Consider the following 12428-nt stretch of genomic DNA (forward strand, 5'->3'; position numbering starts at 1 on the left):
GTGTGTGGTGACAGGAACGACAGCGTGTGGTGACAGGAACGACAGTGTGTGGTGACTGACAGGAATGACGACAGCGGGTGTGGTGACGACAGGAATGACAGCGTGTGGTGACAGGAACCACAGCGTGTGTGGTGACAGGGATGACCCAGCAGAGAGAGGAGGAGAACTGCTGGAGAGATGGTCTTGAGTGGGTGGAGGCAGTGCGGTGAGGAGGCCCATGGAGGAGTCTTTTCAGTGAGATGTTGGAGGGGAGGTCACCAGCTGTCGTGACAGCAGGAGGAGATGTGCTACACTCCTGGCTTTCAGGATCTCATCTGAAAGTGCTTGGGGCCAGCTTCTAATGGCAGTCACTCTCCCATGGAACAATATTGGGCATCGATTTTGGCTTTGAATTGAATTGTAAAGATCGCAAAAGGACAGATTCACACTCTAAAGTGCCTCTTTTCTTCCACTAGGGCTATCGAACCCATTCCGGGGCCTCGTGAAACTGGGCACAGTAGCCCGGCGAGGGGCCATGGGCATCTGGAAGGAATTCTTTTGCGAGCTATCTCCACTGGAGCTCCGCCTCTACCTGAGTGATGAGGAGCGCACCTGTATGGAAAGCTGCTCCTTGCTACGATGTGAGGCCGTGGGACCAGCCCACAGCGATGGACGGTTTGAGTTGGTCTTCTCTGGCAAGAAGCTGGCACTGCGTGCCTCCTCCCAGGATGAGGCTGAGGACTGGCTTGACCGTGTGCGGGAAGCCCTGCAGAAGGTGCGTCCTCAGCAGGAGGAGGAGTGGGTGAATATCCAGTACCCAGACCAGCCGGAGGATGCCCTAGAGGCTCCCCCAGACAACCTCCCCCCTCACTCAGCCCTGCTCCCAGAGCCTGCAGCTACCCAGGGCATGCAGCTGGACTGGACATCTGCCCAGGTTCCAGAGCCAGATGCTATCAAAGAGTCCCTTTTGTACCTGTATGCAGACCGGACCTGGGTCCCCTATATTTTTTCCCTGTCCTTGGAGTCTCTGAAATGTTTCCGTGTGAGAAACAATGAGAAGATGCTAAGTGATAGCCATGGAGTGGAGACCATCCGAGACATCTTGCCAGACACCAGCCTTGGAGGCCCAGCCTTCTTCAAAATCATCACAGCCAAGGCCGTCCTGAAACTACAGGCCCAGAACACTGAGGAGGCCACCCTGTGGAGAGACCTGGTCCGAAAGGTGCTGGCATCTTACCTGGAGTCAGCAGAGGAGGCTGTGACGCTCGGGGGCAGTCTGGATGAAAACTGCCAGGAGGTGCTGAAGTTTGCCACCAGGGAGAACGGCTTCCTGCTACAGTACCTTGTGGCCATCCCCACTGAGAAGGGCCTTGACTCCCAGGGCTGCTTCTGCGCAGGTGCTGACCGACTCTCCCACCAACCCCAGCTGGATATGCTCTTCCTCCTGTGGGGTCCTCAGTTTGGGCTCCCCACCCGGGCCTTCATCTTTCCCATAAATGATACAGCAGATGGCGCCTACCCTGCGGCCTCTGTTCCTCCACAGTGCCCTCTGTGGACAGCCCCCTGCCGTGTCACTTGACACCTCCTACTGTTGGGTGGACCTGTGAGTGGCAGCCCTGCTTCCTGAGCCCTTCTGTCCTTCCTGCTTTATACTTTTGCTATACTGAATATACTTTTGTTACAGGGTATAAGAGTCTTCCAAAGCATGTATTCTTGCATATTCTGATGAGTCGTGCTATCCAGTGCTGTCCAGTAGGGCTTCTGTAATGATGCAAGGGTCTGGGTCTGTGCTTTCCAACCATAGTTACAGGTTACATGTGCTCACTGCATGCTTAAAGTATGACTGTTCATAACTAAGAAATGAGTTTTCCATTTATTATTTTTTTTAATATTTATTTATTATGTATACAATATTCTGTCTGTGTGTATGTCTGCAGGCCAGAAGAGGGCACCAGATCTCATTACAGATGGTTGTGAGCCACCATGTGGTTGCTGGGAATTGAACTCAGGACCTTTGGAAGAGCAGGCAATGCTCTTAACCGCTGAGCCATCTCTCCAGCCCCCGAGTTTTCCATTTATTTAAGTATAAAAGCGGCCTCTGACTTTGAGCCACCGTGTTGGGCAGTATATTGCTCCACAGTTTGAGGGATCATCCTCCCCTCATGTCTCATGTAGCCCAGGCTGGCCTTGAAATTGTTATGTAACTGAAAGCGACCTTAAACTCTTGGTCCTCCTACCCCCTAAGTGCTGGGATTGTAGGCCTGTGCTATTGTGCTCCCCCCATTTTTTCCTGGATTTGTTTGTTTGTTTGTTTGCTTGTGATGCAGTCTCACTACACAGCCCCGGCCTCCTCAGCCTCCTAAGCAGTGGGGTTACAGGCATTTGGCGTCACACCTGGTTAGCTTTCCCGTCCTTTTCACAGATGTGTATCAGTCAGTCTATGTGAAGGATTCTGCTGTGTCAGCATCATCGTGAGAGGGAGCTGATCTGAACCTGTGCAGGGCACAAGGCCAGAGGCTTCGTTTGGATTATCTCATTTTTCCATCAGTATATCCTTGTAACGTTAGGGGCTACATTTTCTCTCGTTTTAGTATTGGTGAGGAAACTGGAATCCAAAGCTAGTATCTTGTCTCTGGCTTTTAGTATGTGCAAGAGGCAGAATTGGACTTTGATGATTATGTCCTGTGCACATGGGCGTGACACCAGAGGGCCTCCCAGTGGATGTTCCGCTGTCTGCCTTCCGTTGGTACCTCCTCCCGTTGGTACTTGTTGTCCAGGGAAGATGTCAACTACCCTGTTACAGAAGAATAGAGTAGAGCTGTCCCGGTGGGGTGGAGCCCACAGGACCATAGAGGAAAGCCTGCTTCAAGTGCCTGGAAGGAAGTGGCCTGTGGCAAGCCCCCGGAGGGTTGGTGATGTGGCTGAGCAGAACTTCCTGCAGAAAACACCTGCAAACCTCTGCCTGCCCTAGCACTCACACACCCACCGCTCCTGTGGGGGAGACTCCTGTCTATGGGCATGAGCACTGTGGCTGTCACCTGCCAGCCTCCCATCTGAGACCTGTGAACCCAGGGAGTTCAGGCTTTCTACACTGCCGTACTGGCAGTGGCTGGGAGGATGCCAACCAATGATATTCGTGTTCGAGCTCATAGTTTACAGGGCACTTGTATTTTTACACTTTGTCGTGACCTCACAAAGTGCTGGCAGTAACTAAGCTCTACAGTGAAACAGAATCTTAGGAAAGTTCGGAGAAGGTCGAGAGGAGGCAGCTGATCAGGAAAGCAGCTCTTCGGTCCTGAGACCAAAGTCACCTTTTCCTCCCGTGCCAGTGGGAGTTGGGGGGTATTCAAGCATTTAAGTTGAATGCTAGTGTTTTGCCCTGGGCACTCCTGACTCTCGCTACCCTCTGGTATGGAGAGATTACTGACCAAGTGACTAAATTATCACTGCTCACTGTCTTGAGATATGTTACTGTAGGCTCAAGCAGACACCATGTTATGTCTAGGCCACACTGTTGCTGCTAGCTTCCTCATCTTCTGTGACCGGACCTCTGTCCACAGATCCGTCACTGCTGGTCAAGGTTCTAGCTTTGTACTCTTGTGTCTAAGCGCCAGGAAGAGGCAGGAGTACAGGTTGGCATCCGGAAGCAGGCAGCGGAGCCAGTGAACAGAGGTGCCTATGGAGAATGCTGGCTTTGTGACCAACCAAGCCCAAATTTGAGTGCCTCCTATCCCTTAGTCTTGATGTGACCTGACAGATATCTTCCTATGAGTTTGTTTTGAGACAGGTTCTTACTATGTGACCCTAAACTGACCTCAAACTCAGAATCCTCCTCCCTCATCCTCCGAGGGCTCCCAGACCCAGCAATTATTGTTTAATAGTATGCTGTCATGATCAACAGTTTCTCCAGGGGTGATGGTGCACACGGTGCAGGCCTTTAATCCCAGCACTTAGAGGGCAGAACGCAGGCAGGTCTCTCTGAGTTCAAGACCAGCTTATTCTACATACATCTCAAAAAAAAAAAAAAGTTTTGATTTTAAGTAACAGAAATACAAGTGACTTTTTTTTTAATTGCATATTTATTAAGAGAAGAGGTCAGAGGACTCAGTTCTACCATGTGGGTTCCAGAGATCAGACTTTAGTATCAGGCTTGGTGGCAGGTGCCTTTTCCCACTGAACCATCTTGCCAGCCCGTGAGTGACTGTCTTCCCTTTCCCACTGTAGCAGGTTCCATGTTACATGAAGCTGACTCTGGCCCCACTGCTCACTTCCCACCGTCCCTTCCCTAGGCTGCTCTCGACAGATCGGCTTCTCCTTTGTGCGACCCAAGCTCTGTGCCTTCTCTGGCCTGTATTACTGTGACTTCTGCCACCAAGACGATGCCTCAGTGATCCCAGCCAGAATCATACACAACTGGGACCTCACCAAGCGCCCGGTAAGTGTCAGTGCCTGCGCGGAGCTGCTCGGTGACTAGGAAACATTATCCCCTAGGCTGCCTGGGGTTTGGTTTGGAGGACTTTGGCCATTGGGGAGCCGGAGTCACCAGTTCAGGCCCCGAAAGCCTGGTGTCTATCTGCACTCCCTAACAGGGCTTTGTAAAACTCTGCCTTGGTCCCCAGTGTCCCTCAGGACAGTTCCCTGAAGCTAAGATAGCAACAGAGTTGTTGAAGGTTGCTCAGTGGGAAAGTTGGACTAGAGTAGGTATGGCACACTGGTGGATGGGTGGATGGACATACAGATGGGCTAGCCAGCGGGCTGCACCCCTGACATAGCTTTGCCTGTGCTGAGGAGCTGGGAGGACAAAGCATTTTTCTAGGTCATACAGTATCGTTATTGCTTAACACCTACAACTTAGCGAGGCCCAAAAAGACACATCAAAATTAGGTGTTACTGTCGACGATAGCCACATTCAGAGCCTTTAACAGTGTTTTCGGCTGTAAAATGGCCATGCTCGTTTTTAGAGTATTTGTTTTAGAGTATATAAACTCCCCTTGCTTCACCACACTTTGTTTATTTAACATTATGTCTTGGGTACCTTTTCATTACTGTATGTGTGCACACGGCATGTGCACACACCCGTCTGTTCTTCCTTCTACCGCGTGTGTCCTGGGGATTGAACTGGCTCAGCAGACTTGACTGCAGACACCTTTACCTACTGAGCCCTCTTGATGGCCCTTGGGCACCTTTATCATCTATACTTCTGAAGGAGATTGCTTGCTTGCTTGTGATAGTCTCTTAGTGCCTGTCAACAGTGCCTCTCTGTCCTCACAGCCTGTTACACTTTTGTCCCTAGGGCCACTTATCCAGGGTCTTTCTCCAGGGGAACAGACTTGGCTTTCTCCCTAGGGCATGGACATAGAAACACAAGGAAGGAGCCATTTGCTTCTGTCAGAGCCTGTGGGCTGCAGTCTTGACTTTAACTGTGCCCTACCATACAGGAATGGTGACTCTGAGTTAGTGTCACCCCTGTGGTGAGGGGAAACCCCATCATTGGCTTTGTTTTGGCCTTCTGTTGTTGATCTTGTCTCCACCCCTGCCCTTAGTATTAACTGGTCCACTACATAGAGGAGGGTACACCTCAAAATTCAGAGATGCACATGAGCCCTTTGACAGTAAAACACTTAACACTGCTAGCCTGGTGCGTCTATGGAACTCCCCGTCACTGTTGGAATCTGCCTCATCTTGTCCTTCACTGGGACCAGGAAAGCTCTCCCTCAGCAATCACTGGCCTGGGAAAGACAGGGAAATTCAGAGCAGAGAGTAGTTGGCCCAAGGGTTTGGGACTTCATTGTTTGCTGCCGCTGCGCTGGCTGACCCACTTGTGCTGAGATCCAGCTGGCACCTGGCAGAACGTCACCCCGGGGCCGGCATTCTGCTTTGGCCTGTCTCTTCCATGCCCCAGGATATAAACAGCCTCTGGGGAGCATGAAGGCCCGTGTGCAGGGCCGGGCAGTGTTTAGCACACATTGCTGGATGTTGTTTCAGCTGAGCCAGAGACTGGGTTGTGGGAAGAGCTAGGCTCAGTCTAGAGGGCAGCACTTTGACCCCAGTCGTCAGGGTTTGCTACCAGGCTTTGTCCAGACTGGGGGATGTTACCTCAGGGCTCTGGCACATGGGAAATGCAGTTATAGCTTTTAGGCTAAACTCAAAGTAATCTCATGAAGTATGCTTTGATTTTCCTGTAGCAAACCTTAGCTCTTGGCCACAGAAAACTGAGTTTATGGCAGCCCCATGAGAAAGACGACGCCTGTTGGCCTCTGCCATCCACAGGCAAGTTGGATGAGCCACTTTCGCGTCTCTGAGGTTGTTTCACCATCTGTAAAATAGGCACCGCCACCTCCCCAGGGACGGTTCTGAAGATGTGAGAATATAGAGGAGATGCTGGCAGCTGAGACCCTCTAACATTATCCTGAAGTGCTGGCGAGAGCTGAGGGCACTTAGGAATGTCAGGGAGCTCTGTCTGCTCTGTAGCTTCCTGTCCCTGGAGCTTGATGGCAGCAGAGTCACCTGGTTCCTGAGTCAGGGCCCAGAGGACAGCACGTTTCCTGTAGGCAGGAAAAGGGGGCTGGGAGGACAGGAAAGTGTGGAAAGAGTCTGTGAGGCCCATGGGGAGGGACCCCTCCCTTGCCTCAGCATGGTCAGAATCAGACAACAACAGGGTTTGAGACTGCTTTCAGGTGTTGACTAGACAATTTTCTGAGCTGTGTAACCTTGGTCAAGTGGCCTCAATTCTCTGGCCTTATTTCCTGCTCTGTAACTTGAAGAAAATACCATTCAGTGATGACAGGCTGCAGGCAGGTTTGAATTAGGTAACACAGCATCCAGCCAGAAGCCTTAGATGAGCAGGCAAGGTCTTCCTTGGATTTTCTCAGGTCTGCCGGCAGGCCCTGAAGTTCCTGGCACAGATCCGGGCCCAGCCCCTTATCAACCTGCAGCTGGTGAACGCCTCACTGTATGAGCATGTGGAGCGTATGCACCTCATTGGCAGGAGCCGGGAACAGCTGAAGCTTCTGGGGGACTACCTGGGCCTGTGCAGAAGTGGTGCCCTGAAGGAGCTGAACAAAAGGTGAGCGGTGAGCACTCTATGTAAGCATGCACCTGTGTGCACACACACCCACCAAAGCCTGGGCAGGGTATGCACTTGGGAGATGCCAGAGCTGAGCTGGGAACTTCCCACTGGCAATGAAATCACTGTGTCCTCTGAGGGTGGTGTGCGGTTTTGCTGTATGTTCACTTGTTCCTTTGTTCAACAAACGTTTATTGAGAGCAACCATTCCGAGTGCCTGTGCTGAGTAAAGCAGACCCGAGGCCTCCCTTCAGGAAGCCACTGATGTGGCAGGAAGCAGGCGAGCCAGCAGTACCTCCAATGGGGGCAGAGGGAGGGAGAGAGGAAGGATGTCCAGATATGCATAGGGGACAGGAGGATGCATCAGAAAGGCTTCCTGGAGGGAGCAGCTTCTGAAATGAGACCTGAAAAGTAAATAGAAGTCACCTAGGGAAGGAGGAGAAGAGGAAGGTTGGCTGAGGAGTGGCACACGCGGGCGATGGAGGAAAGCACCAGGCATGGAAGGTTCAGGAAGTGCTTCGGCTGAAGAAGGAATGGAAGTGGGCAAAGTGGTAACGGGTAGCAGCGAGAAGGATGCTGGCCTGGCTCATCCCCTGGCTGCTTGCTTTGGCAGCGTTCCTCTCTGGATCATCTGCAGCACATACAATAGCCGCACTTTCAGGACACCCTCTAGAAACCCCTTCCTCCCCAGAGCCTAGATCTTTTAGTGCTTAGGGATGGGAAGTGGGACTTCAGGAGAGTCTGATAGATCTCTGTGACTGCCTCGGGCCTCCAGGCCCTAACTTACGGCTAAAAATGTGGCATCTGAGGAGCTGTATTCTCTGGGGAGCCCTCGGGAGGACAGGCCTTTGGGAGGAGTGAGGTGCGCTGCATAGTATGGACTTTGTGTCTGCTTTGCTGGCTCTCTGGAGACTGGAGGCGTCTACGGGCTGTCCTTCCCCAGCCTGCTTCCCCAGAGGTCAGCACAGAGAGCACTGTCTGAGCATGTCTCCTCAGTTCTCCCTGAGGCATGCCTGCACTGTGCCTGAGGGAAGGCGTGTCCAGTGATGGTTCCCTGACTCTTGGGCAGGACAGAGGGGAACACTGGCCCTCTTCTGCCCAGAACAGCCAATGAGCCTCATCAGAGCTTTACCTCCTTCCACAGACAGCCTTCCTGGGAGTTCTGCCTCCTAAGATCAGCACAGTACCTGGGTCTCCTTTTCTCATGAAATTGACCCATTTTCTCTTTTCAGGGATTCCAAGGGCGAGGGCTTCAAAGAATGTGTACACCTGCCCAGAGGCAAAATCTCTGGGTGGGAGAAAAGTCCCACTGCCTTCTCTGGCATCCTCTGTGTAAATGGGTGACTACGGCATGGCCCATGGTGCTGGCCCCACTCACCCTACCTGCTGACTTGTTCCCGGCAGCCTCTGATGGGTGCTCGGGCAGCCTGGCTTGTTGAGTCCTACTTTATGTTTATACACACATGGTATATGTGTGCGTGGGGCACGGGAAGTAGCATGCACCCATGCACATGAATGCAGAGGCCACACGGCTGTCCTGCTCAGTTGCTCTTGGTCATATTCATTGGAGACAGTCTTTCACTGAGTCTGGAGCCCGCCATTTTTTGTTCAGACTGGCTGACCAGTGAGTCCCAGCGATCCTCCTGTCTTTGTCCCCCACAATACTGGGGTTGCAGCCACATCCTAGCGTTTTACATGGGTGCTGGAGAATTCTAACTCAGGTTCGCATTTCTGTGCAGCATTCTTTCCCCCTGGAAGTCCCTTTTAGATAGAGCACAGAGCAAGGGAGGAGTGTAAGAGCAGCCTGTGCCCAAACCAGACCACTGTGTGGCTCCAGGAAGTATCTTTGGTGCTCTGAGCCTGTGTACCCATCCGTAAGATGGACCACTGGTCTTGGTTATATGGCCTTCCTGAGTTGTGGAGAGGGCCACATGATAAGACTCAGTGTCTGGGCCTTAATCAGCCATAGACAGGCAGGCAGATAGCTAGGTCAGTAATATATGTGTCCTGAGGAAGGGTACCCAAGCCAGCCTGGGCAGGAGGAGCTAGAAGGGCTAGGAGGCTGGGAAGCTCCCAGGAAGATAGTGGGCAGAGGAAAAGTGGGGTTTATATGAAACAGATGAAACCCCTGGCCACCCATACAAGTCTCCCCATCACCTGACCTTGGCAGGGTCCCTGCCTCCTTCCCTAGCCACACAGAGCACTGCGAGGGGTCTTCTCATTGTGTATGGAAAGACACTGGGGCCCAGGACAGGCTGTGTCCATCTCTGTATATGCCCTCGACCAAACCTTAGAGAAAAATCAGTTGCAAAGCCACACTGACAGTGACAGGCAAAGGGTACAGTGAGTGACTCCCCTGCTGGCTCCTCAGACTGGACAAAGGGAAGATGACAGGGATAATCTCCATTAAATCAACTCCACCCTTCCTGCCAACTCAGGGTCAGCCTTTGTGCCCCCTCCATGTTTTCCTGGCTATAAATGACAGCTTCCTGTTCCCAGAAAGCTGGAGGCTCTCTGGGGGCAAATCGGAGTCCTCACTTTACTTGGCTGTGTAGGATTCAGCATCCTAAGCCCAGACTGGGCTCCCTGTGGATCAAAACTATAGTGTGGCCAATCTCCCAGGGGCTGACACTGTCCTGTCCTAGTGTCCAGAGTGTCCAGATAGGGCCCCACACTTCCCCAGCTTGGCATACCTTCACACCAGTACTCACATGCATGGCCATCTGGGCTCTGTGCCACGGATTCTCTGCTCAGAATGTGACCTGGGGACCCTGCCATTGAACTGTTAGGAACCTGGGCAGAGCTGTGTCCTGCCTTCATCTTTTTCTCCTCAACCTGAAATTAGATCTGCTTTGCCTAGAGTATGAATCAGTTCCTCTCAGAGGAAACCAGATGCTTGAACGTGACCTGGGGGAGGGGGCTGCGTCCATGATTTTCTGTCCTCAGAACTGTTTCAGTACTGGCACTGACTCAATGGAGGGGATAAGAATACAGGCCAGACTCCTGCATCAAGTTCAAGCTCTGATTCTTAACTCTGTGACCTCAGGCAAGTCATTTAACCTGTGTTTCCTGTCTTCTCAAAATGGGAGTTAAAATCGGACCAGCTTCACGGGATTACTGGGTACTTACCCCAGTTCCGGGCACCTCATGTCAGCACACATCATCCTCATCGCTTGGTAGTCATGTGTTTGCAATGCACCAAATGCGTTCAGCAAATTATTTCATCAAAACAATTCCATGTCTCCCAGAAGGATGCCTGAGCTTCAGAAGTTACTTAGCTTGACCTGGGTACCGGGGGCTAATTAATGTACTGGGAGCTTAGGCAACTGACTTGTGCTCTTGGCCTGCCTGGTAACCCAGACCTGTGTTGCTGACTGGTAGGCGGGGCTAAGGGGAAGGAAACCAGGAACTGGAGGCCTGACCTAGGAAGCCCTTCTGAGGAAGTGCTTGTGTTGCCTTTGCAGGCTAAGCCACAGGAATTATCTCTTGGAGTCTGCTCACAAATTCAGTGTTGCTGACCTCCAGCAGGTGAGCATCCCAAGCTCCTTACCCCTAAATCCTGGATTTTAGAAGGTTCTTAATCCTGAAGAAATCTCAGAGAGATAGCAGGAGGGGCGGACTCAGGCCAGCCAGCAATCCTCAGCAGTCCACCCCTCAGAATGGCCTCCGTTCGCCCTCTTCCTGAGCAGTCACCGACCCCTACCTCCTGGACTAAGCAGGGGTTCCAGCATCCCAAGGGTAAGAGCGGAGGCCTTTCCTCCAAGGATGACAGAGTTGATTGGGATCCTATCTGTTGGTCCCGTACCCCAGTGACCTCGGGTGCAGGCTGATACCCACATCAACAACCTGATGCAGGGAGTTCTTTTTGCCCGTATAAAACCAGGGAAGTTCTGAGGTAGGTGCTATGGCGATGCAGTAGAGCCACTTAAGACCGGTCTCCACTTGCCCCTGCAGATTGCAGAGGGGGTGTATGAAGGATTCCTCAAAGCCCTGATTGAGTTCGCCTCCCAGCATGTCTACCACTGTGACCTGTGTACCCAGCGAGGCTTCATCTGCCAGATCTGCCACCACCATGACATCATCTTTCCCTTTGAGTTTGACACCACAGTCAGGTACGAGGGCTACTACCCCCACAGGCACAGCCTGACCCAGCATCCCTGGCAACCCTCATCCTCTTACGCACACACTCCACTCTGCCAGTGCCCAGGATTCTGTGACTGCCCAAAGCTGCCTGCACTCACAGCCCACCCCCGGATGGTTGCTGCCTCATGAAGTGGGATGTCTCTGAGCTCAGTCTACAAATGGGTTGAGGGGTTGACAGGATATCCCTGGCCCTCGAGCACTAGCCTGAGGATTCGCCAAGTGGGGACCGGATAGCTGGTACCTACCATGGCCCCAGCTGCAGTAAGTGGTAATTCTTGCCATTTCGTACTGCACATCGTTAGAAGCCCCTCAACAGGGGTGTACTCCCCAGTCTTCCCTTACCCTTACCCCAGGTAGGAGTGGGAGGCTGAACAAGGGCGATCATCCACTCACCTTCAGTAGGTGAGCCAGCCAGCGTCAGCCCGAATGGACCTGGGCTGTTTGAACTGCTTAAAGGTAGGCAAGAAGTCATATAAACACTCCAGCATTACAAAGAATAAAGTAGGGCACAGAGTATCAGCAGGCGTGGCGTCACTTATGGGTTCAGTGTCTGAAGTGCTCTCCAAGAGAGTTGGAGGGCAGTACGTGTGAGTGTGGGCTACAGACAGAACACAGCCTCTCTGGGGTCTTCAGGCCCTGGCCAACACATCTAGGTGACTGTCACTCAAAGGCCCGGATGCTCTCTTCTCAGGTGTGAGGAATGCAGAACTGTCTTCCATCAGAGCTGCCAGGCTGTGGTGCGGAAGGGCTGTCCCCGCTGTGCCCGCCGGCGCAAGTACCAGGAACAGAGCATTGTCAGCTAAGCCTGCTGTCCTGACCTTCAGAGGCCATCCGACTGGGTTTGTCATCAGCCTAGGTTTCTCTGTCTCCCTGTAAGGGACACTCTCAGGCGTGCCCAGAGCTACAGCTTCCAGAGAAGGCCCAGGAAGCCCCAGTGACCCTTCTGGCCCCTCATTAGCCTTCTCCTCCAGGAGGTGGGAACCCACCCAGTGGTGCCTCTGCAAAGGCCTTTCATCCAGCCTGGTGTACCTAGCTTTCATAGCACCTCCATTAGGGCTGTTCATACACTGTGGAAACGAGGCCTGGTGAGCACTTTCAACTCACATTCCTGATTAAAAGGTCTAGTTTTTTAAGGTGGGTCCCCCCCCCTTCATATTTAAACAGAAATATTTTTTTTTATTCGTGACCCTACCTAACCACCTAAGAAATGCAGCCATTCGCCCAGGCAGATGGTGAGAGC

At 52.4% G+C, this 12428-nt stretch overlaps 1 protein-coding gene across 4 annotated transcripts in view; it reads left to right on the forward strand.

Moving 5' to 3' along the window:
* Positions 1–12428, forward strand: part of Plekhm1 (pleckstrin homology and RUN domain containing M1) — a 52154-nt gene extending 39726 nt beyond the window's left edge. For 3 of the 4 annotated variants that reach the window (XM_005369072.1, XM_026777019.1, XM_026777018.1), the window contains exons 7-12: positions 456–1376; positions 4269–4414; positions 6852–7045; positions 10510–10573; positions 11000–11157; positions 11880–12428. In XM_005369072.1, the coding sequence (XP_005369129.1) occupies positions 456–1376; positions 4269–4414; positions 6852–7045; positions 10510–10573; positions 11000–11157; positions 11880–11991 (1595 nt within the window). In that variant the 3' untranslated portion in view covers positions 11992–12428. Of the gene's footprint in view, positions 1–455; positions 1377–4268; positions 4415–6851; positions 7046–10509; positions 10574–10999; positions 11158–11879 lie in introns of those variants that run through there. The other variant, XM_026777020.1, reaches the window with a different exon arrangement.

The sequence above is a fragment of the Microtus ochrogaster genome, unplaced genomic scaffold (assembly GCF_000317375.1).
Source record: "Microtus ochrogaster isolate Prairie Vole_2 unplaced genomic scaffold, MicOch1.0 UNK44, whole genome shotgun sequence".
NCBI classification, from domain to species: Eukaryota; Metazoa; Chordata; class Mammalia; order Rodentia; family Cricetidae; genus Microtus; species Microtus ochrogaster.